This window comes from Pinus tabuliformis, chromosome 9 (genome assembly GCF_031772625.1).
Source record: "Pinus tabuliformis cultivar Carrire ecotype Pingquan chromosome 9, CPIR1, whole genome shotgun sequence".
In the NCBI taxonomy this organism is placed as follows: Eukaryota; Viridiplantae; Streptophyta; class Pinopsida; order Pinales; family Pinaceae; genus Pinus; species Pinus tabuliformis.
Window position 1 is genome coordinate 422,891,454 of NC_142307.1, and position 23,307 is coordinate 422,914,760.

General features: G+C 31.3%; 1 protein-coding gene across 1 annotated transcript; it reads right to left on the reverse strand.

The window, feature by feature from the left end:
* Nucleotides 1–9,632: 9,632 nt before the first annotated feature.
* Nucleotides 9,633–10,832, reverse strand: LOC149148952 (uncharacterized protein At4g15970-like). Its single transcript, XM_089440961.1, has 2 exons — nucleotides 10,424–10,832; nucleotides 9,633–10,136 (listed from the first exon to the last, which is right to left on the reverse strand). The coding sequence occupies exons 1-2, from the start codon at nucleotides 10,826–10,828 to the stop codon at nucleotides 9,633–9,635; spliced, it is 909 nt and encodes a 302-aa protein (XP_089297087.1). The 5' UTR covers nucleotides 10,829–10,832.
* Nucleotides 10,833–23,307: the final 12,475 nt, after the last annotated feature.

Here is a 23,307-nt window from a genome sequence, read left to right on the forward strand (position 1 = left end):
TTATATTAGTACAAAATTAAATTAATTAGTTAAATTTATATTTTTAATTTATAAATAAATTAAAATATAATTCCATTTTTTTAATCCATAAATGAGATATAATTTCAAATTTAACTTTGAAGTTGTTTTAAAAAATTATCCTCCTATTTCTAATACACAATATTTTCAATTACTTTAATATTTTTTTTATATTTTTTAATATTTACTTTTATCATTAAAAAATTTCAATTAATTTACAATTAAATTAGATTATAATATATTTTCAATAACTTTACATATATATATATATATATATATTTTAAATTTACTTTTACCATTAAACAATTTCAATTAATTTACAATTAAATTAGATTATAATATAACATTTTATTGCATAAATCTTTTTCACTACACAAACACAATTTATATCTAACTATTTTGACTAACTATAAGTTGCTCCATTAGAAAATATGGGAAAAATTAGAAGAACAAGGGAGATAAGGACAAAGTCCCCACTTCTTTGAATAATGAAGAGAAATAATTAGCTTACTCGTAAATAACCTATTTTGTTTATGTGGAGATAGAGATGCTTTGTTTTGATATTATTTAAGTGTATGTATGGTTTTCCATATTTTGTTTAAATTTGAGCATCTCTTATACATCTTGTGCCAAAGATTCATGTTTCTTTACTTAATAAGTTGTATTTTAAGACAATTTGGGAACTCTATTATTTTTAAGCAAAATTCTATTTTTTATTATTAATTAATTAAAAATGAATTAGCATTTTACACTAGTACAAAATTAAATTAATTAGTTAAATTTATATTTTCAATTTATAAATCAATTAAATTATAATTCCATTTTTTTAAATCCGTAAATGAGATATAATTTCAAATTTAACTTTGAAGTTGTTTTCAAAAATTATCCTACTATTTCTAATACACAATATTTTCAATTACTTTAATATTTTTTTATATTTTTTAATATTTACTTTTATCATTAAACAATTTCAATTAATTTAGATTATAATATATTTTCAATTACTTTAATATTTTTTAAAATTTACTTTTACCATTAAACAATTTCAATTAATTTACAATTAAATTAGATTATAATATAACATTTTATTGCATAAATGTATTTCACTATAGAAACACAATTTATATGTAACTATTTTGATTAACTATAAGTTGCTCCATTAGAAAATATGGAAAAAATTAAAAGAACAAGGGAGATAGGGACAAAAAAAACTTGTCCCCACCCCTTTGAATAATGAAGATTTGTTTTGACATTGTTAAGTGTGTGTTCTAATTGCTATAATAGCTACCTTTAGCCAATCACATTAAAGCCAACTTATTGCTTTTGATACTAAAGTTGACTAGAAATGATTTTGGGTCAAGTATAATAGCAAAATATAATAAAAATAGTTGTGGGTTATATTAAGTTGGGATAAAAGTATAATAGAAATAGTTGTAGTATAATAGAAATAGTTGTGGGATAAAAGGTATAATAGAAAAGTATAATAGAAATAGTTGTAGTATAATAGAAAAGTATAAATAGAAATAATTGTAGTATAATTAAAATAGTTGTAGGTCATATTTTGTTGAAGATTTGTTTTGATATTGTTAAGTGTGTCTCAAATATAAGTATAATAGAAATAATTGTAGTATATTAGAAATAGTTGTGGGATAAAAGTATAATATAAAAATATAATATAAATAGTTGTGGGTCATATTTCGTTGAAGATTTGTTTTGACATTGTTGAGTGTCTCAAATATGCTTCTTTTTTTTTTTGAATAAGTCTACTCCTATTATTGATACAAAAAAATTTTACAACGAGGTGGCAGCCTCAAGAGGTCTAGCCTGGAAAATGGCTTTCTCGCATGACAAATTTGGAAAATAATCCACTGAAACAAGCATTAGACTGCCTAGATCTAGGACTATTACTGGAGCCTTTAAACCAGAACCGCCATGACAAAATGCAGACTGACTGGAGTTCCAAAACTGCTTAACAGAGGTGATACTATTGACTCGAACTGTTAACATAGACAGAAAACAACTGAACATAGACATAAAACAACTGAGCATTTCCTTTGAACAGACACGATAATTTCAAAAGAGAACAACAACCTGATCAAGCATCATGAGCAGTGGAGGGCGATTCTTCCACAATTCGACAACCGAAACTGGAGAGGTCGTCATCATCAGAGGGAAGGCCCTCTTCTTTTGGCGGACCCCCTTCACCTGGAAGATTTGAACGCGCCACAATAGGCTTAACCTGGAAAGCAGAACTCTTTGGAACTTCACACTACTGGCACTGATTCTGAGAGGTGCTTGGCAAATCTTCCTCCCCCGGCTTCGATGTAGCATGTGGAGTTGCCGAAACCATGCCTGCTGCGCCCTCACTTAGCTGAATCATGACAGTGGCAATGAAAGAATGATTGCTTAGCGTGCAGGGGATTTGAAAGCGGGCCGAGTGCTCATGAGTATGATGGGGGTTCGATATTGCGACCCGTTGTCCCCTGCCACGACCACGCCCACGTCTGGGAGCAGGATGACTCTCAGAAGAAGAGCCAGGGAATGTATCCGCGGAAGAGGATGAGGCATGGCGCAAGGGACGACCACGAACTCCACCCCTGCGGCAACCCATTCTTTGTCGCAGGATAGTCATGTTGCCCAGAGAATAAAGAGCAGGACAGACAACAATGCTATGCTGAACAGGGGAGACAGGAAGGGGGAGATTTAACAAGATTATCGGAGAATTGAGAGAGCTGGAAGGCATACAGCTGAGGAGAACGCTGAAGGGGCTGTGGCGTTCCAGGAAAACCATCACCGAAGTTACTCCACGAGCCTGAATACCATGGAAACCTGAAACCTCCACCGAACAGAGCATAGCACCTGCGAGGAGGCCTAAAATGCGAGAGAAAGGAACAAAGCTGAAATGGGTATACGCCATCAGATTTGAGCAGGGGAACCTGTGTAAAACGTCGAGCCACATTAACGTGGCCTTGAATGAGCTCTCCAGAGTATTGAATACCAACCGCAGGTGAAGCCAGATGGCGCAGGACGTACTCCACGCGCCGACTACTCCCGCTGCCATCGTCCTCTTATCTGTCCCTTTCACCCGCATCCGGGATTTGTTTTGACATTGTTAAGTGTGTCTCAAATATGTATTTGTTTTGACATTGTTAAGTGTGTCTCAAATATGTATGTGTGTTCCAATTGCTATAACAACTACCTTTAGCCAATCAAATTAAAGCCGACTTATTGCTTTTGATACTAAAGTTGACTAGAAATGATGTTGGGTCAAGCATAGTAGAAATAGTTGTGGGTCATATTCGATTGGGATAAAAGTATAATAGAAAGAGTTGTGGGATAAAAGTATAATAGAAATAGTTGCAGTATAATAGAAAAGTATAATAGGAATATTTGTGGGTCATATTCCATTGAAGATTTGTTTTGACATTGTTAGTGTGTCTCAAATATAAGTATAACAAAAATAGTTGTAATATAATAGAAATAGTTGTGGGTCATATTTCGTTGAAGATTTGTTTTGACATTGTTAAGTGTGTCTCAAATATAAGTATAATAGAAATAGTTGTAGTATAATAGGAATAGTTGTGGGTCATATTCTATTGAAGATTTGTTTTGACATTGTTAAGTGTGTCTCAAATATGTATTTGTTTTGACATTTTTAAGTGTGTCTCAAATATCTATTTGTTTTGGCATTGTTAAGTGTGTCTCAAATATGTATGCGTGTTCCAATTGCTATAATAGCTACCTTTAGCCAATCACATTAAAGCCAACTTATTTCCTTTGATACTAAAGTTGACTAGAAATGATTTTGGGTCAAGTATAATAGAAATGAATAATAGAAATAGTTGTGGGATAAAAGTATAATAGAAATAGTTGTGGGTCATATTCCATTGAAGATTTGTTTTGACATTGTTAAGTGTGTCTCAAATATAAGTATAATAGAAATAGTTGTGGGTCATATTCTGTTGAAGATTTGTTTTGACATTGTTAAGTGTGTCTCAAATATAAGTATAATAGAAATAGTTGTGGGTCATATTCCGTTGAAGATTTGTTTTGACATTGTTAAGTGCGTCTCAAATATGTATGCGTGTTCTAATTGCTATAATAGCTACCTTTAGCCAATCACATTAAAGCCAACTTATTGCTTTTGATACTAAAGTTGACTAGAAATGATTTTGGGTCAAGTATAATAGAAATAGTTGTAGTATAATAGAAATAGTCGTGGGATAAAAGTATAATAGAAATAGTTGTAGTGTAATAGAAATAGTTGTGGATCATATTCCGTTGGGATTATTTCCGTTGGGATAAAAGTATAATAGAAATAGTTGTGGGTCATAAAAATATAATAGAAAAGTTTAATAGAAATAGTTGTAGTATAATAGAAATAGTTGTGGGTCATAAAAGTGTAATAGAAAAGTATAATAGAAATAGTTGCAGTATAATAGTGAAGTATAATAGAAATAGTTGTGGGTCATATTCCGTTGGTATAAAAGTATAATAGAAATAGTTGTGGGTGATAAAAGTATAATAGAAAAGTTTAATAGAAATAGTTGTAGTATAATAGTAAAGCCTAATATAAATAGTTAATAGTTGTGGGTCATATTCCGTTGGGATAAAAGTATAATAGAGATAGTTCTCAGAAAGTATAATAGAAAAGTAATTTGACAATTAACCAACCAATGCTTTATAATATAAAAGTATAATAGGAATAGTTCTAGGAAAGTATAATAGAAAAGTTATTTGACAAATAACCAACCATGCTTTATAATATAAAAGTAATAATAGAAAAGTAATTTGACAATTAACCAACCAATGCTTTATAATAAAAAAGTATAATAGGAATAGTTTTGGGAAAGTATAATAGAAAAGTAATTTGATAATTAACCAACCAATGCTTTTCTTTAGTGTTGTTAAACGTCTACCATGATTTTATTTAGTGTTGTTAAACGTCTATGTCAAATACGTATGCAATGATTATGACTGTCATAATGCCTACCTTTGGCTAATCTCATCAAAACCAACCTTACTTCCATTGGGATAAAAGTATAATAGAAATAGTTCTGGGAAGTATAATAGAAATAGTGATGGGTCTACCTCAAATATGTATGCAATGATTATGACTGTGATAATGCCTACCTTTGGCTAATCTCATCAAAACCAACCTTATTTCTGTTGAGATAAAAGTATAATAGAAATAGTTCTCGAAAAGCATAATAGAAATAGTTGCCTACCTTTGGCTAATCTCATCAAAACCAACCTTATTTCCATTGGGATAAAAGCATAATAGAAAAGTATAATAGAAAAGTATAATAGAAATAGTTTTGGGCCATAAGTGATAAGCGATTAATATCTCATTTTTCATGTGCATTACAATTTGATCGACAATCTTCCACCTTATATGTCCTTTTTGGAATTCAATTATTCAAGTTCTACTAAAGTCACTTGCAAATTCATTTGTCAAATTTGAGCTTTCTTAAAAATACAAAACCAAAAAATAGCTAAAATCATATAACTAGAAACCCTATTTTATTGTTTCTGAATAATTGATAATAGAAAAGTATAATAGAAATAGTTGTGGATCATATTCTGTTGGGATAAAAGTATAATAGAATAATAGAAAAGTAATTTGAAAATTAACCAACCAATGCTTTTCTTTAGTGTTGTTAAGCATCTACCTCAAATATGTATGCAATGATTATGAACCTTTGGCTAATCTCATCAAAACCAACCTTATTTCCGTTGGGATAAAAGTACAATAGATAATGCCTACCTTTGGCTAATCTCATCAAAAGTATAATAGAAATAGTTTTGGGTCATAAGCGATTAATGTCTCAATTTTTATGTGCATTACAATTTGACAATTAACCAACCAATGATTTTCTTTAGTGTTGTTAAGCGTCTACCTCAAATATGTATGCAATGATTATGACTGTGATAATGCCTACCTTTGGCTAATCTCATCAAAACCAACCTTATTTCCGTTGGGATAAAAGTATAATAATTGATAATAGAAAAGTATAATAGAAATAGTTGTGGATCATATTCCGTTGAGATAAAAGTATAATAGAAAAGTAATTTGACAATTAACGAACCAATGCTTTTCTTTAGTGTTGTTAAGCATCTACCTTAAATATGTATGCAATGATTATGAACCTTTGGCTAATCTCATCAAAACCAACCTTATTTCCATTGGGATAAAAGTATAATAAATAATGCCTACCTTTGGCTAATCTCATCAAAAGTATAATAGAAATAGTTTTGGGTCATAAGCAATTAATGTCTCATTTTTCATGTGCATTACAATTTGACAATTAACCAACCAATGCTTTTGTTTAGTGTTGTTAAGTGTCCACCTCAAATATGTATGCAATGATTATGATAGTGATAATGCCTACCTTTGGCTAATCTCATCAAAACCAACCTTATTTCCGTTGGAATAAAGTATAATAGAAATAGTTCTGGGTCATAAGCGATAAGCGATTAATGTCTCATTTTTCATGTGCATTACAATAGCGATAAGAGATTAATATCTCATTTTTCATGTGCATTACAATTTGACCTTTGGCTAATCTCATCAAAAGTATAATATAAATAATTATGGGTCATAAGCAATTAATGTCTCATTTTTCATGTGCATTACAATTTGACAATTAACCAACCAATGCTTTTCTTTAGTGTTGTTATGTGTCTACCTCAATTATGTATGCAATGATTATGACTGTGATAATGCCTACCTTTGGCTAATCTCATCAAACCAACCTTATTTTTGTTGGGATAAAAGTATAATAGAAATAGTTCTGGGTCATAAATGATAAGCGATTAATGTCTCATTTTTCATGTGCATTACAATTTGATCGAAAATCTTCCACCTTATATGTCCTTTTTGGAATTCAATTATTCAAGTTCTACTAAAGTCACTTGCAAATTCATTTGTCAAATTTGAGCTTTCTTAAAAATACAAAAGCAAAAAATAGCTAAAATCATATAGCTAGAAACCTTATTTTATTTTTACAATTAAATAATTTCAATTAATTTACAATTAAATTAGATTACAATATAACACTTTATTGCATAAATCTATTTCACCTACTTTAAAATACACAAACACAATTTATACGCAACTATTATGACTAACTGTAAGTCGCTCCATGAGAAAATATGACAAAAATTAGAGGAACACGGGAGATAGGGACAAAACAACTAGTCCCCACTTCTTTGAATAATGAAGAGAAATAATTAGCTTACGTGTAAATAACCTAATTTGTTTATGCCAAATTAGAAGAACATGGAAGATAGGGACAAAACATCTAGTCCCCACTTCTTTGAATAAAGAAGAGAAATAATGAGCTTACTTGTAAATAACCTAATTTGTTTATGCCAAGATCTAGATACTTTGTTTTGACATTATTTAAATGTATGTATTGTTTTCCATATTTTGTTTAAATTTTAGTATCTCTTATACATCTTGGGCCAAAGATTCATGTTTCTTTATTTAATAACTTGTCTTTAAGATAATTTGGGAATTCTATTTTTTTTAAGCAAAACTCTATCTTTTATTATTAATTAATTAAAAATGAATTAGCATTTTATATTAGTACAAAATTAAATTAATTAGTTAAATTTATATTTTTAATTTATAAATCAATTAAAATATAATTCCATTTTTTTAATCCATAAATGAGATATAATTTCAAATTTAACTTTGAAGTTGTTTTAAAAAATTATCCTCCTATTTCTAATACACAATATTTTCAATTACTTTACATTTTTTTTTAATTTACTTTTACCATTAAACAATTTCAATTAATTTACAATTAAATTAGATTATACTAGCAATTGCCCTAAAAAGTGCAAAAAGAGGCCGATAGATTTTTTAAATTAGAAAAATAGTATGAAAGTTGGAAAAATGATAAAAAAAACGCATTTATAGATATGTATTCAGCTCATAAAAATGAAGGACCCCCATAACAAAAATGAAGGCCAGGATGAGTTTGGCTAGTAACTGAAGGGTGAAATAATCACAAATATTCAAACTAAGAATATTAAATAATCACAAATTCTCAATTGCATAATAGTATGAAAATTGGAAAAATGATAAAAAAATGCATTTATAGATATGTATTCAGCTCATAAAAATGAAGGACCCCCATAACAAAAATGAAGACCAGGATGAGTTTGGCTAGTAATTGAAGGGTGAAATAATCACAAATATTCAAACTAAGAATATTAAATAATTACAAATTCTCAATCACAAATATTCATCGCCTCACCTGTTACGAAAGGGGTGAAGGGATTCACATTTTACACTAACCTCAATTTTCCATTAGTTTAGCACATAGCTCATTCCTATTCAAATTGAAAGGATTCACATTTTACACTAACCTCAATTTTCCATTAGTTTAGCACATAGCTCATTCCTATTCAAATTCATGTCCCTCCCTCGGATGAACTTTCCTGAAATGGCTCTACAAATTCATAGTCATTATACACAAATGGATATCATTTTGCATGAAAGACGAAGACCATAACAGAAATTCCTATGAAGGATGAAGACCGTAACAGAAATTCCTACCCTCAGAAATCTAATCATTTTATACAAAGAGGTCTTCTGCATGATTCGGTTGCACATTATATTTTTCAGAACGAAAGGGATATGGATCCGATTTGTCACTCCCCATTAACCTTTGCCTTTAAAATAACTTTGATCAAAACTGATTCTAATTAGAGATATTACAAATCGAACAAGATGATTGGGATCCTTGATCTCTTCCTTTTGAGTTACAAATCGATTAATGCTTCTCCCGATTGCAAGACTTTGAGTCAAAATTTGTTGTCCCCAAATTTAACCAAAGAATCAATATATGTTTCCCAAAAGAGCCAGTTTGTTGGGAGAATTGATCAATTTGAGGTGGAAAGTCTAAATTGTGAAGGTCAGAATCATTCCTTGATTTATCAATTCTTACTATAAAGTCACAAAAATCAATCCAACAAGAAAATATTATTTGTTAATGAAAAATTTTCGGGAAAAATCGCATCGAGAGACCCGTTTCATGTTCAGGACAAGATTAGATTAGAAAATATTATTGTTAAATTCAAGATTAGATATTCACGTTGATTTTCTTTTATTTGGTAACTGACTAATGATGTTAATTATCTTTGGACATGGGTAGTTTCTCATTAACATGTGTGCCAACATGTGATTCAATGTCGCCGTGAATTACGATTTAATGACGGTTGTGCCTAAATTGGTTGGATGCGCTTTCTCTGCTTCACACATGGAAAGATAGGGCGAGATTAACGTGAACATGTGGTGGAACACAGGATTTGGTGGCAGTCGAAATGGTGCATATATCCGAAATTATACCTGTGTCATCACACATCAAACAGCATTGAAACCACTACGGAGTGGTATTACTCTGATGTAGAAAACAAATCGCTGAGTTGTCAAACTGCCTTAAAAAATGGGTTGTTATTTCCTTGTGGCGTCAATATTCCCGCCTATACTTCCGTGGTGAAAGGCATTGTATGAAACATATATGGAGTCAATAAACGTGGGTGACGACGTGTTAAAAACTTGCGACGTGGAGAATCCTAATGAGCATACCAAAACAAATAATTTAAAGTCTCCAAGAATTTATACATGCATCAGCGAGTCTCCATGATTTTCCCAGATTGGGAGACGATGAATTGACAGTGAGATTTCTGTATTCCGCCCAGTCATCAAGTACAATTCTCAGATCAATGAGCTTGGCCTTCAGGCCTTTGCAGCAGTTTGCATGCATGGTGTAAACATCAACCAAGTCTGGGCTCCTCTGGCAGAATCCTCCAAAATACTTGGTTTCCAAGAACATAAATTTCATACCCCTTGCAGCAAATCCGGTTGTGGACTTTAGAATATTTAAGACGTCCTGCTCTTTCTGGCCCGGGAAAGAGCGTCTTGATAGATACCAGTCTTTGTAAAAACGGATGGTTCGTTCATTGGAACGGACGTACATGAATCCTGTGTTCACCTCGTTCATGACATCAAAAGGGTTGCCATTGTAATTGTCACATGTGATCTGGATGTCTGCATCTTCCCCCAGCCTTTCGAAGGGATTTCGCAGCCACATTATGTCAGAGTCCTGCAAAACTTAATACATGTTATTTTTTCAAATTCAATGTTTCAGAATTTTATGGAAAGGAGGTAATTCAAACAAATAATTTAAAATTCCAAAATATTTTTAAAATATGAAATCGAGTTTAATCTCTTGAATCTTTTAAAACTAAAAAAAACCAAAAACTCAACAAATTCCAAAATATTCCTAAACCTAAAATCAGAAATTTCGTCAGTGTCCTTATGTTCAAATCTTTTAAAACTAAAAAAAAACCGAACAGCATACAAATTTCCCAGCATTCTTTACCCACTTACCGAGAAAACCATACTGTAACCACGTTTCAGAATTTCTGCCAAGAAGCCAAGCCTCCTCCACATCATTTTCAAGTAATCGTGGCTCATGTACACTTTCTCTGCAGAGAAATCAACGCCACTTGTCTTCAAAGAGTAGCAGAGTGAGTGAATTTGACAACAGCGGTTGTAGGCCTTTGCATCCAAAGCAACAATGAGCAAATTGTTCACTAATTCCCGTGTCCCTTCACCCACATGGAAGCTCTCCAGGAAGAGATCAATCATGGTATTCGGCTTAGCCCAGGCCCCATTCAAGGCCGTGATTATTACTGTCTTGTTTGGGTTCGCAGCTTTAGCCAAAACTATATCTAATTCATCTTGACGGGGAGCAGGGGGCGGCGCAGGAGGAACTGGAACTGGTGGCACCATTAAATTCTTCTGCACACGAAAAAAAATAAATTAAAAACCATCGAAGATTGAATTTGATATGTGCTGAAACAGCAGACAAGGAGGAATAGCATTTAATCACCAGAGGCCATTCTCTTGCAGATCCCATGGAAAAGTTAGACACTCTAGTTAGCATGTGTGAAACAAAATGAGTGAGCGCCTGAGAAAGTGAAGTAGGCAGGAAGGAAGACGAGACAAACTCCGACCTCGAAGACGTAGTGTCCATCTTTATCATCTTCACGCCATGGAGGAGAAATACCGCGCTGAACCGCAGGTCCCTTCTGACCACCGAACGCAGAAGGTGGAGGATGAGGAGGAGCATGGTCTAACCCTAGCCCTGCCGAAGAGGAAAGGATTCGAACCTGGTGCTGGGCATCATGGGCGCCACCATTATAGAGTAGCGTTTGCTGAGTCTACACACAGCCAGCGACCCGTTTCCCACAGTCAAATTTGACCCGCTAGCAATCCAATCCAAACAACATACAGAAAGCGAGTGAGAGCAGTTCAGTTGAGTTGGGAAGCTACCATATGCATCTTTCTCCGAAAACACAATGCGCCGAATAAGCTTCCGAAGAAAACGGCACGAATTTAGCAGCAGAACCGTCTTCATCAATATCCATGAATACACGACGCAGCTCGCTTGCAGAACTCTACGGTTATCCCCGCTCTTTTCCCGATGCCACGTGTCGGCGTGAGATTGCAGAACTCTGCAGTTATGCCCACTCTGTTCCCGATGCCACGTGTCAGCATGAGAAAGAAAGGGACGACGAAAGGTCCCTTTCAAAGGAAGGCCTATCGGCCTAAATATAACATTTTATTGCATAAATCTTTTTCACTACACAAACACAATTTATATCTAGCTATTTTGACTAACTATAAGTTGCTCCATTAGAAAATATGGGAAAAATTAGAAGAACAAGGGAGATAGGGACAAAACAACTTGTCCCCACTTCTTTGAATAATGAAGAGAAATAATTAGCTTACTCGTAAATAACCTATTTTGTTTATGTGGAGATAGAGATGCTTTGTTTTGACATTATTTAAGTGTATGTATGGTTTTCCATATTTTGTTTAAATTTGAGCATCTCTTATACATCTTGTGCCAAAGATTCATGTTTCTTTACTTAATAAGTTGTATTTTAAGACAATTTGGGAACTCTATTATTTTTGAAACAAAATTCTATTTTTTATTATTAATTAATTAAAAATGAATTAGCATTTTACACTAGTACAAAATTAAATTAACTAATTAGATTTATATTTTCAATTTATAAATCAATTAAATTATAATTCCATTTTTTTTATATCCGTAAATGAGATATAATTTCAAATTTAACTTTGAAGTTGTTTTCAAAAATGATCCTACTATTTCTAATACACAATATTTTCAATTACTTTAATATTTTTTTATATTTTTTAATATTTACTTTTACCATTAAACAATTTCAATTAATTTAAAATTAATTTAGATTATAATATATTTCCAATTACTTTAATATTTTTTAATATTTACTTTTACAATTAAACAATTTCAATTAATTTACAATTAAATTAGATTATAATATAACATTTTATTGCATAAATCTATTTCACTACAGAAACACTATTTATATGTAACTATTTTGAGTAACTATAAGTTGTTCCATTAGAAAATATGGAAAAAATTAGAAGAACAAGGGAGATAGGGACAAAAAAACTTGTCCCCACGCCTTTGAATAATGAAGATTTGTTTTGACATTGTTAAGTGTGTGTTCTAATTGCTATAATAGCTACCTTTAGCCAATCACATTAAAGCCAACTTATTGCTTTTGATACTAAAGTTGACTAGAAATGATTTTGGGTCAAGTATAATAGCAAAATATAATAGAAATAGTTGTGGGTTATATTCAGTTGGGATAAAAGTATAATAGAAATAGTTGTAGTATAATAGAAATAGTTGTGGGATAAAAGGTATAATAGAAATAGTTGTAGTATAATAGAAAAGTATAAATAGAAATAATTGTAGTATAATAGAAATAGTTGTAGATCATATTTTGTTGAAGATTTGTTTTGATATTGTTAAGTGTGTCTCAAATATAAGTATAACAGAAATAATTGTAGTATATTAGAAATAGTTGTGGGATAAAAGTATAATATAAAAATATAATAGAAATAGTTGTAGTATAATATAAATAGTTGTGGGTCATATTTCGTTGAAGATTTGTTTTGACATTGTTGAGTGTCTCAAATATGTATTTGTTTTGACATTTTTTTTTCCCTGAATAAGTCTACTCGTATTATTGATACAAAAAAAATTTACAACGAGGCGGCATCCTCAAGAGGTCTAACCTGGAAAATGGCTTTCTCGCATGACAGATTTGGAAAATAATCCACTGAAACAAGCATCAGACTGCCTAGATCTAGGACTATTACTGGATCCTTTAAACCAGAACCGCCTTGACAAAATGTAGACTGTGTGGAGTTCCAAAACTGCTTAACAGAGGTGATACTATTGACTCGAACTGCTAACATAGACAGAGACCAACTGAGCTAAGACAGAAAACAACTAAGCATTTCCTTTGAACAGACACAATAATTTCAAAAAGAACAACAACCTGATCAAGCATCATGAGTAGTGGAGGGCGATTCTTCCACAATTCGACAACCGAAACTTGAGAGGTCGTCATCATCAGAGGGAAGACCCTCTTCTTTTGGCGGACTCCCATCACCTGGAAGATTTGAAAGCCCCACAGCAGGCTTAACCTGGAAAGTAGAACTCTTTGGAACTTCACATTACTGGCACTGATTCTTAGAGGTGCTTGGCAAATCTTCCATCCCCGGCTTCGATGTAGCATGTGGAGTTGCTGAAACCATGCCTGCTGCGCCCTCACTTAACTTAATCGTGACTGTGGCTATGAAGGAATGATTGCTTAGCGTGCAGGGAATTTGAAAGTGGGCTGAGTGCTCATGAGTATGATGGGGGTTCGATGTTGCGACCCGTTGTCCCCTGCCACGACCACACCCACGTCTGGAGCAGGATGACTCTCAGAAGAAGAGCCAAGGAATGTATCCGCGGAAGAGGATGAGGCATGGCGCAAGGGACGACCACGAACTCCACCCCTGCGGCAACCCATTCTTTGTCACAGGATAGTCATGTTGCCCAGAGAATAAAGTGCAGGACAGACAGCAATGCTATGCTGAACAGGGGAGACAAGAAGGGGGAGATTTAACAAGATTGTCGGAGAATTGAGAGAGCTGGAAGGCATACAGCTGAGGAGAAGGCTGAAGGGGCTGTGGCATTCCAGGAAAACCATCACCGAAGTTACTCCACGAGCCTGAATACCATGGAAACCTGAAACCTCCACCGAACAGAGCATTGCACCTGCGAGGAGGCCTAATATGCGAGAGAAAGGAACAAAGCTGAAATGGGTATGCGCCATCGGATTTGAGCAGGGGAACCTGTGTAAAACGTCGAGCCACATTAACGCGGCCTTGAATGAGCTCTCCAGAGTATTGAATACCAACCGCAGGTGAAGCCAGATGGCGCAGGACGTACTCCACGCACCAACTGCTCCCGTTGTCATCGTCCTGTTATCTGTCCCTTTCACCCGCATCCAGGATTTGTTTTGACATTGTTAAGTGTGTCTCAAATATGTATGTGTGTTCCAATTGCTATAACAACTACCTTTAGCCAATCACATTAAAGCCGACTTATTGCTTTTGATACTAAAGTTGACTAGAAATGACGTTGGGTCAAGCATAGTAGAAATAGTTGTGGGTCATATTCGGTTGGGATAAAAGTATAATAGAAATTGTTGTAGTATAATAGAAATAGTTGTGTGATAAAAGTATAATAGAAATAGTTGCAGTATAATAGAAAAGTACAATAGGAATAGTTGTGGGTCATATTGCATTGAAGATTTCTTTTGACATTGTTAGTGTGTCTCAAATATAAGTATAACAGAAATAGTTGTAATATAATAGAAATAGTTGTGGGTCATATTTCGTTGAAGATTTTTTTTGACATTGTTAAGTGTGTCTCAAATATAAGTATAATAGAAATAGTTGTGGGTCATATTCCATTGAAGATTTGTTTTGACATTGTTAAGTGTGTCTCAAATATGTAATTGTTTTGACATTGTTAAGTGTGTCTCAAATATCTATTTGTTTTGGCATTGTTAAGTGTGTCTCAAATATGTATGCGTGTTCCAATTGCTATAATAGCTACCTTTAACCAATCACATTAAAGCCAACTTATTTCCTTTGATACTAAAGTTGACTAGAAATGATTTTGGGTCAAGTATAATAGAAATAGTTGTGGGATAAAAGTATAATAGAAATAGTTGTGGGTCATATTCCGTTGAAGATTTGTTTTGACATTGTTAAGTGTGTCTCAAATATAAGTATAATAGAAATAGTTGTGGGTCATATTCTGTTGAAGATTTGTTTTGACATTGTTAAGTGTGTCTCAAATATAAGTATAATAGAAATAGTTGTGGGTCATATTCCGTTGAAGATCTGTTTTGACATTGTTAAGTGCGTCTCAAATATGTATGCGTGTTCTAATTGCTATAATAGCTACCTTTAGCCAATCACATTAAAGCCAACTTATTGCTTTTGATACTAAAGTTGACTAGAAATGATTTTGGGTCAAGTATAATAGAAATAATTGTAGTATAATAGAAATAGTCGTGGGATAAAAGTATAATAGAAATAGTTGTAGTGTAATAGAAATAGTTGTGGATCATATTCCGTTGGGATAAAAGTATAATAGAAATAGTTGTGGGTCATAAAAATATAATAGAAAAGTTTAATAGAAATAGTTGTAGTATAATAGAAATAGTTGTGGGTCATAAAAGTGTAATAGAAATAGTTGCAGTATAATAGTAAAGTATAATAGAAATAGTTGTGGGTGATAAAAGTATAATAGAAATAGTTGTAGTATAATAGTAAATCTTAATATAAATAGTTAATAGTTGTGGGTCATATTCCGTTGGGATAAAAGTATAATAGAAATAGTTCTCAAAAAGTATAATAGAAAAGTAATTTGACAATTAACCAACCAATGCTTTATAATATAAAAGTATAATAGGAATAGTTCTAGGAAAGTATAATAGAAAATTTATTTGACAAATAACCAACCATGCTTATAATATAAAAGTAATAATAGAAAAGTAATTTGACAATTAACCAACCAATGCTTTATAATAAAAAAGTATAATAGGAATAATTTTGGGAAAGTATAATAGAAAAGTAATTTGATAATTAACCAACCAATGCTTTTCTTTAGTGTTGATAAACGTCTACTATGATTTTATTTAGTGTTGTTAAATGTCTACGTCAAATACGTATGCAATGCTTATGACTGTCATAATGCCTACCTTTGGCTAATTGCATCAAAACCAACTGATTATGACTGTCATAATGCCTACCTTTGGCTAATCTCATCAAAACCAACCTTATTTCCATTGGGATAAAAGTATAATAGAAATAGTTCTGGGAAGTATAATAGAAATAGTGATGGGTCTACCTCAAATATGTATGCAATGATTATGACTGTGATAATGCCTACCTTTGGCTAATCTCATCAAAACCAACCTTATTTCTGTTGGGATAAAAGTATAATAGAAATAGTTATTGGAAATCATAATAGAAAAATATAATAGAAATAGTTGCCTACCTTTGGCTAATCTCATCAAAACCAACCTTATTTCCATTGGGATAAAAGTATAATAGAAAATTATAATAGAAAAGTATAATAGAAATAGTTTTGGGCCATAAGTGATAAGCGATTAATATCTCATTTTTCATGTGCATTACAATTTGATCAACAATCTTCCACCTTATATGTCCTTTTTGGAATTCAATTATTCAAGTTCTACTAAAGTCACTTGCAAATTCATTTGTCAAATTTGAGCTTTCTTAAAAATACAAAACCAAAAAATAGCTAAAATCATATAACTAGAAACCCTATTTTATTGTTTCTAAATAATTGATAATAGAAAAGTATAATAGAAATAGTTGTGGATCATATTCTGTTGGGATAAAAGTATAATAGAATAATAGAAAAGTAATTTGAAAATTAACCAACCAATGCTTTTCTTTAGTGTTGTTAAGCGTCTACCTCAAATATGTATGCAATGATTATGAACCTTTGGCTAATCTCATCAAAACCAACCTTATTTCCGTTGAGATAAAAGTACAATAGATAATGCCTACCTTTGGCTAATCTCATCAAAAGTATAATAGAAATAGTTTTGGGTCATAAGCGATTAATGTCTCAATTTTTATGTGCATTACAATTTGACAATTAACCAACCAATGATTTTCTTTAGTGTTGTTAAGCGTCTACCTTAAATATGTATGCAATGATTATCACTGTGATAATGCCTACCTTTGGCTAATCTCATCAAAACCAACCTTATTTCCGTTGGGATAAAAGTATAATAATTGATAGTAGAAATAGTTGTGGATCATATTCCGTTGAGATAAAAGTATAATAGAAAAGTAATTTGACAATTAACGAACCAATGCTTTTCTTTAGTGTTGTTAAGCATCTACCTCAAATATGTATGCAATGATTATGAACCTTTGACTAATCTCATCAAAACCAACCTTATTTCCATTGGGATAAAAGTATAATAGAAAAGTATAATAAATAATGCCTACCTTTGGCTAATCTCATCAAAAGTATAATAGAAATAGTTTTGGGTCATAAGCAATTAATGTCTCATTTTTCATGTGCATTACAATTTGACAATTAACCAACCAATGCTTTTGTTTAGTGTTGTTAAGTGTCCACCTCAAATATGTATGCAATGATTATGATAGTGATAATGCCTACCTTTGGCTAATCTCATCAAAACCAACCTTATTTCTGTTGGAATAAAAGTATAATAGAAATAGTTCTGGGTCATAAGCGATAAGCGATTAATGTCTCATTTTTCATGTGCATTACAATAGCGATAAGAGATTAATATCTCATTTTTCATGTGCATTACAATTTGACCTTTGGCTAATCTCATCAAAAGTATAATAGAAATAATTATGGGTCATAAGCAATTAATGTCTCATTTTTCATGTGCATTACAATTTGACAATTAACCAACCAATGGTTTTCTTTAGTGTTGTTATGCATCTACCTCAATTATGTATGCAATGATTATGACTGTGATAATGCCTACCTTTGGCTAATCTCATCAAAACCAACCTTATTTTCGTTGGGATAAAAGTATAATAGAAATAGTTCTGGGTCATAAATGATAAGTGATTAATGTCTCATTTTTCATGTGCATTACAATTTGATCGACAATCTTCCACCTTATATGTCCTTTGTGGAATTCAATTATTCAAGTTCTACTAAAGTCACTTGCAAATTCATTTGTCAAATTTGAGCTTTCTTAAAAATACAAAACCAAAAAATAGCTAAAATCATATAGCTAGAAACCCTATTTTATTGTTTCTAAATGATTGATAATAGAAATAGTTGTGGATCATATTCCATTGGGATAAAAGTATAATAGAAATAGTTGTGGGTCATAAGTGATAAGCGATTAATGTCTCATTTTTCAAGTGCATTACAATTTGACAGTTAACCAACGAATGTTTTTCTTTAATGTCTCATTTTTCAAGTGCATTACAATTTGACAATTAACCAACCAATGCTTTTCTTTAGTGTTGTTAAGAATCTACCTCAAATATGTATGCCATGATTATCACTGTGATAATTCCTACCTTGGGCTAATCTCATCAAGACCAACCTTATTTCTGTTGGGATAAAAGGGTAATAGAAATAGTTATGGGAAAGTATAATAGAAATAGTTCTGGGTCATAAGCGACAAGCGATTAATGTCTCATTTTTCATGTGCATTAAAGTATAATAGAAATAGTTATGGGAAAGTATAATAGAAAAGTATAATAGAACAATAGTTATGGGTCATAAGCGATAAGAGATTAATGTCTCATTTTTCATGTGCATTACAATTTGATCAAAAATCTTCGACAATCTTCCACCTTATATGTCCTTTGTGGAATTCAATTACTAAGTTCTATTAAAGTCACTTGCAAATTCATTTGTCAAATTCGAGCTTTATTATAAATACAAAACCAAAAAATAGCTAAAATCATATAACTAGAAATCCTATTTTATTGTTTCTAAATAATTGATCTCAATATCTTTTTTTGCAGTAGTTTCCAAAGATGGATCCATTTTGTTTACATTTTATGGTAATGCTAACATGGCTCCATTTTTGTTTACACCATAGGCTAATGCCACATGGAAATACAAGGTAACTTACCACAAGTGTCCACTCAATGTTCTTTGTGTAATCAAGTTGGACACATGAAAGGTGGTAGAAGTGCCAAAAGTGTGAATGGAGGCAAAAACACTAAACGATTAGTATATTGAGATTCATTGGTACACATCAAAGGTGGTAAAAGTGCCAAAAGTGTGAATGGTGGCAAAAGCACTAAACGATTAGTATATTGAGATTCATCGATACTATTATGATTGTGAGGCAAAGCACACTATTTTCATGATCAACAAAGAAATCCATACTTATTAATATCAAAACTATATTGATGATCACTAAAGAGCATCAAACTTATATCAACTTAGAAAGTTGTCATTGAGACTTAAGGTTTCATTGGTAGGGTCGATCATTCTTCCTTCAAGATTGAATAATCTTCCTTCTAATGTTTGAAATAGTGAGTCTATGGTGTTTATTTCATTTATAGCTTGACCTGTATGAGAAATATCTATGATAAGGAAAAACCAATCGGTATTTACAAATAGCTATGAGTTGTACATCTTTCCATAATGTAATTTTGAAAGTGAATCCCCCAATGTACTATGTGATCCAACGATGGACTATAAGATGCAGATTAACATGACTGAAATCCATGTACTATGAGATCAAACGATGGACTATAAGATGCAGACTAACATGATTGAAATCCAAAACAATATTCATTGTACGCCTTAAAGACCATAAAATACCATCTTTAAAGATTAAGAGACAATCTATGTTGGAAAGCTTATAGAATCTTTCAATTTGGCATGTATGGGATCCAACGATGGATTGTAAGATGCAGTCTAACATGACTAAAATCCATGTACTATGGGATCCAGCGATGGACTATAAGATGCAGACTAACATGACTAAAATCCATGTACTATGGGATCCAGCAATGGACTATAAGATGCAGAATAACATGACTAAAATCCATATACTATGGGATCCAACCATGGACTATAAGATGCAGACTAACATGACTGAAATCCAAAACAATATTCATTGTATGCCTTAAAGACCATAAAATACCATCTTTAAAGATTAAGAGATGATCTATGTTGAAAAGCTTATAGAATCTCTCAATTTGGCATAATGTAAGTGATTTCTCCTTACCTTCTAGCTTTGAATGACATTTTGTTTACTAATTGTTATCTTCAATGATTTTTTAACCATTCTTAATAAATAAAATATTTATGTAATATATTTATAAAATTATGATAGCAATTAATAGAATAATGATTTTCCCTGTCACCATGGAAGAGTAACAATTTAATACTACTCCGTCCTTTCTTACTCTTTCCTTTCCTACGCTAAGAGTAACAATTTAATGCTACTCTTTCCTTTCCTAAACTAATGCTTTACAACGTTTCCTTTGCAACATCTAATGCAATTGCTAATTAAATATATTCTCATTTTTCCTTTACTCCATTCCTATTAACCTCTTAATTATATATATAGCTTTGATAAACTTACTCAATCATACAATGACAATTCCACACAATTGATCCCATGTGTTTTTAGTAACCAATTTTCCTAATTAAAAAAAAATGCATTAACATTGGATTTTCTGAAAAAGTTTGACTATGCGCCTTGAAATTGGAATGGTGTAGCCCCTTTTGTTAACACCTACCAAAAGTAAAGTCGGAGGCTTCCGATTTTGAGAATTTGGTTGGGATCCGAATGTTTGAGTCCACGACTTGAGGAAAAGAAAGGTGCTTTTCCGTCATCAGGCATTGATGATGTGCGAATTAGATTGTGGAGATGCCGACAGGCCCGTATGTCACGGGCGAAATAAATGAAATATTTTAACGAACAGTCCGTTTAATTAATAGTTGCTGTTTTTTTCAATTTAGTGGTTGTAATATTAATTAATCTTTGTTGTAATATTAATTAAATTTTTATTTTTATTTATTTAATTTTAATTTATTTTTATTTTGTTTATAAGGTAATAGAGTTAAAAATCATAATTTTAGATTGTTTAATCTGTAAATATGAGTGTTTCAAGGATTTTAAGGTGTTAAATCTATTTATATATTTAAATGTATATTTTAAACAATAAAAAAATACAAGCTTACCAAAATTTTGTTGTAGGATTCCCACCAAAAATTCATTTTATTTATTAACTAGACTATGCCCTAATTAATTACTTGTTGATGGATAATGAAGTTTGTTATTAGTCTCTTCCAAGGTGAAATTCGACAATCCATATGTCTATTGATTATTATTACTTTATTATTGACCAATACAACTTATAATGTTTAACTTTGAAAGATAAACATATATTTTTCAATATTATTAAAAAAATTATTTTCCAAACATTTGATTGGACCATAACTTGAAGGTTTTATTGGTTTCAAGTATGCCCTAAAACTGTTTTGCTTGGCTAAGAACTTGTCTTCATGGCAAAAGTCAAAGCCTTCCCCCTTATGGACCACCAATTGGTAATTCCAGGCGGCTTGATTTTCCTTGAATAGCATTAATGAGTCACCCTAGCTAGTGATGGGTGTCCCCACTATTTGTTTGACAACTAAGTTATGATAAGTTTTGGCGGTAAGATAAAAACTTGAAGGTTTTATGGCAACCTTTGCACAATATAATGCCATGTAGATAACTCCTCACATAAGTCCCTCCCATATTTTAAGCAACAATTTATGGATTATTAGTAAAATTTGTAAGAAAACCATCCAAAAATAAAATCCTTAAAAATAATTCATACTTAGGTAAATACCATATTTACCATCAATTACTTTCTACCATATTTGAAACAAGTCTTTCCATAAAAAAAATGGATGAGAATAAGATGTAAATAAATACTTACTAAGAGTTACTTCCGATAACTCCCTCACATATTTTAAGCGACAATTTATAGATATGGTTGCAATATTCATGCATGATTTTTAAATATTTCTGTAATGATTTTTTTATTAGTAAATTTTGTAAGAAAACTATCCAAAAATAAAATCCTTAAAAATAGTTCATACTTAAGTAAATACCATATTTACCATCAATTACTTCCCACCATATTTGAAACAAATATTTCCATAAAAAATGGATATAAATAAAATGTAAATAAATACTTACCAAAAATTACTTCCCACTATCATTTATATTTTCCTCAACGCTTACCTAAAAATAAAACTATAAATATATAAATTTTTAATAATTATTACTTACCACTCATACTTTTTCTTCACTAAAATTTAAACTTAGTCAAGACTTTTAGCCATGACGGAGGAAATGCACTTATTGGTATGCCCTTTTTGATTTGGTCATCAAATTTGATTGGCATTGTATTTTAATTTTTTAAAAATAAATAATTTATGGGAGGGTTTACAATGTGTTCGAATTTTACATTTCGTACTCTTCTATGTTACATTACCTTTTGAAATAGATAATGTTGAGACTGTAATAAGAATATATGATATTTTTAAAGGCTTTTTGGAAATTTATAAAGAGCAGTAATGGTTAATATATATGGTATAGGAAATGAAAATTTTGGTGGTAATAATATATTAAAAATATATATTTAGGTATATATTTTTTTAAACAATTGTAATGAAATAATGTGTTTTTAATAATAGTAATGAATAATGATAAAACTAATTGAAAATTTGTTATAGTAAATTTGTTATTTTCTTAAAAAAAGGTAAAGATATAAATTAAAAATAAATTAGATTATTATTATTATTATTTTTTAATTCTTGTGATTCCATTGAATGAGTTGAAACAATTAGTTGTAATAAAAATTCTTCCTTAATTAAAGTATTAGTTAAATTGAAATTCCCTAAAAGAAAGTGGTGGAAAAAATTAATTGTGATAAAAACTTGGTGTTAGTTGATTTGAAATTTACTAAAAGAAAGAAAATGATAAGAATCAAAATGTGTAATTCTTAATGAAATTTTTTTATATTAATGAACATTTTTATTAAATTTGTAAAGAAATTTAGTTTAATTTAAATATAATATGGAGAGTAACAAAAAAAATCTAATCATATGTGGTATATATTCATCCAAATAAGGAGGAAATGATTGAATATTTCATGTAAATAATATCAATTTGTTTATCTCACTATTCACCATAGTGCAAGTTTTTTTTGTTTTTAATAAGGTGTAAATGTCATTCAAAATTTGAGAAAAGACCAGCATTGTGATAATGCATTTAAGTGATTTGAATATATATTCATACTTT

Coding starts and splice junctions, on each gene's coding strand:
- LOC149148952 (XM_089440961.1), bottom strand. CDS start 10,828: ATGGTGCCACCAGTTCCAGTTCCTCCTGCGCCGCCCCCTGCTCCCCGT. Junction 10,137..10,423: donor GTTACAGTATGGTTTTCTCG/GTAAGTGGGTAA, acceptor TAAGTTTTGCAG/GACTCTGACATAATGTGGCT.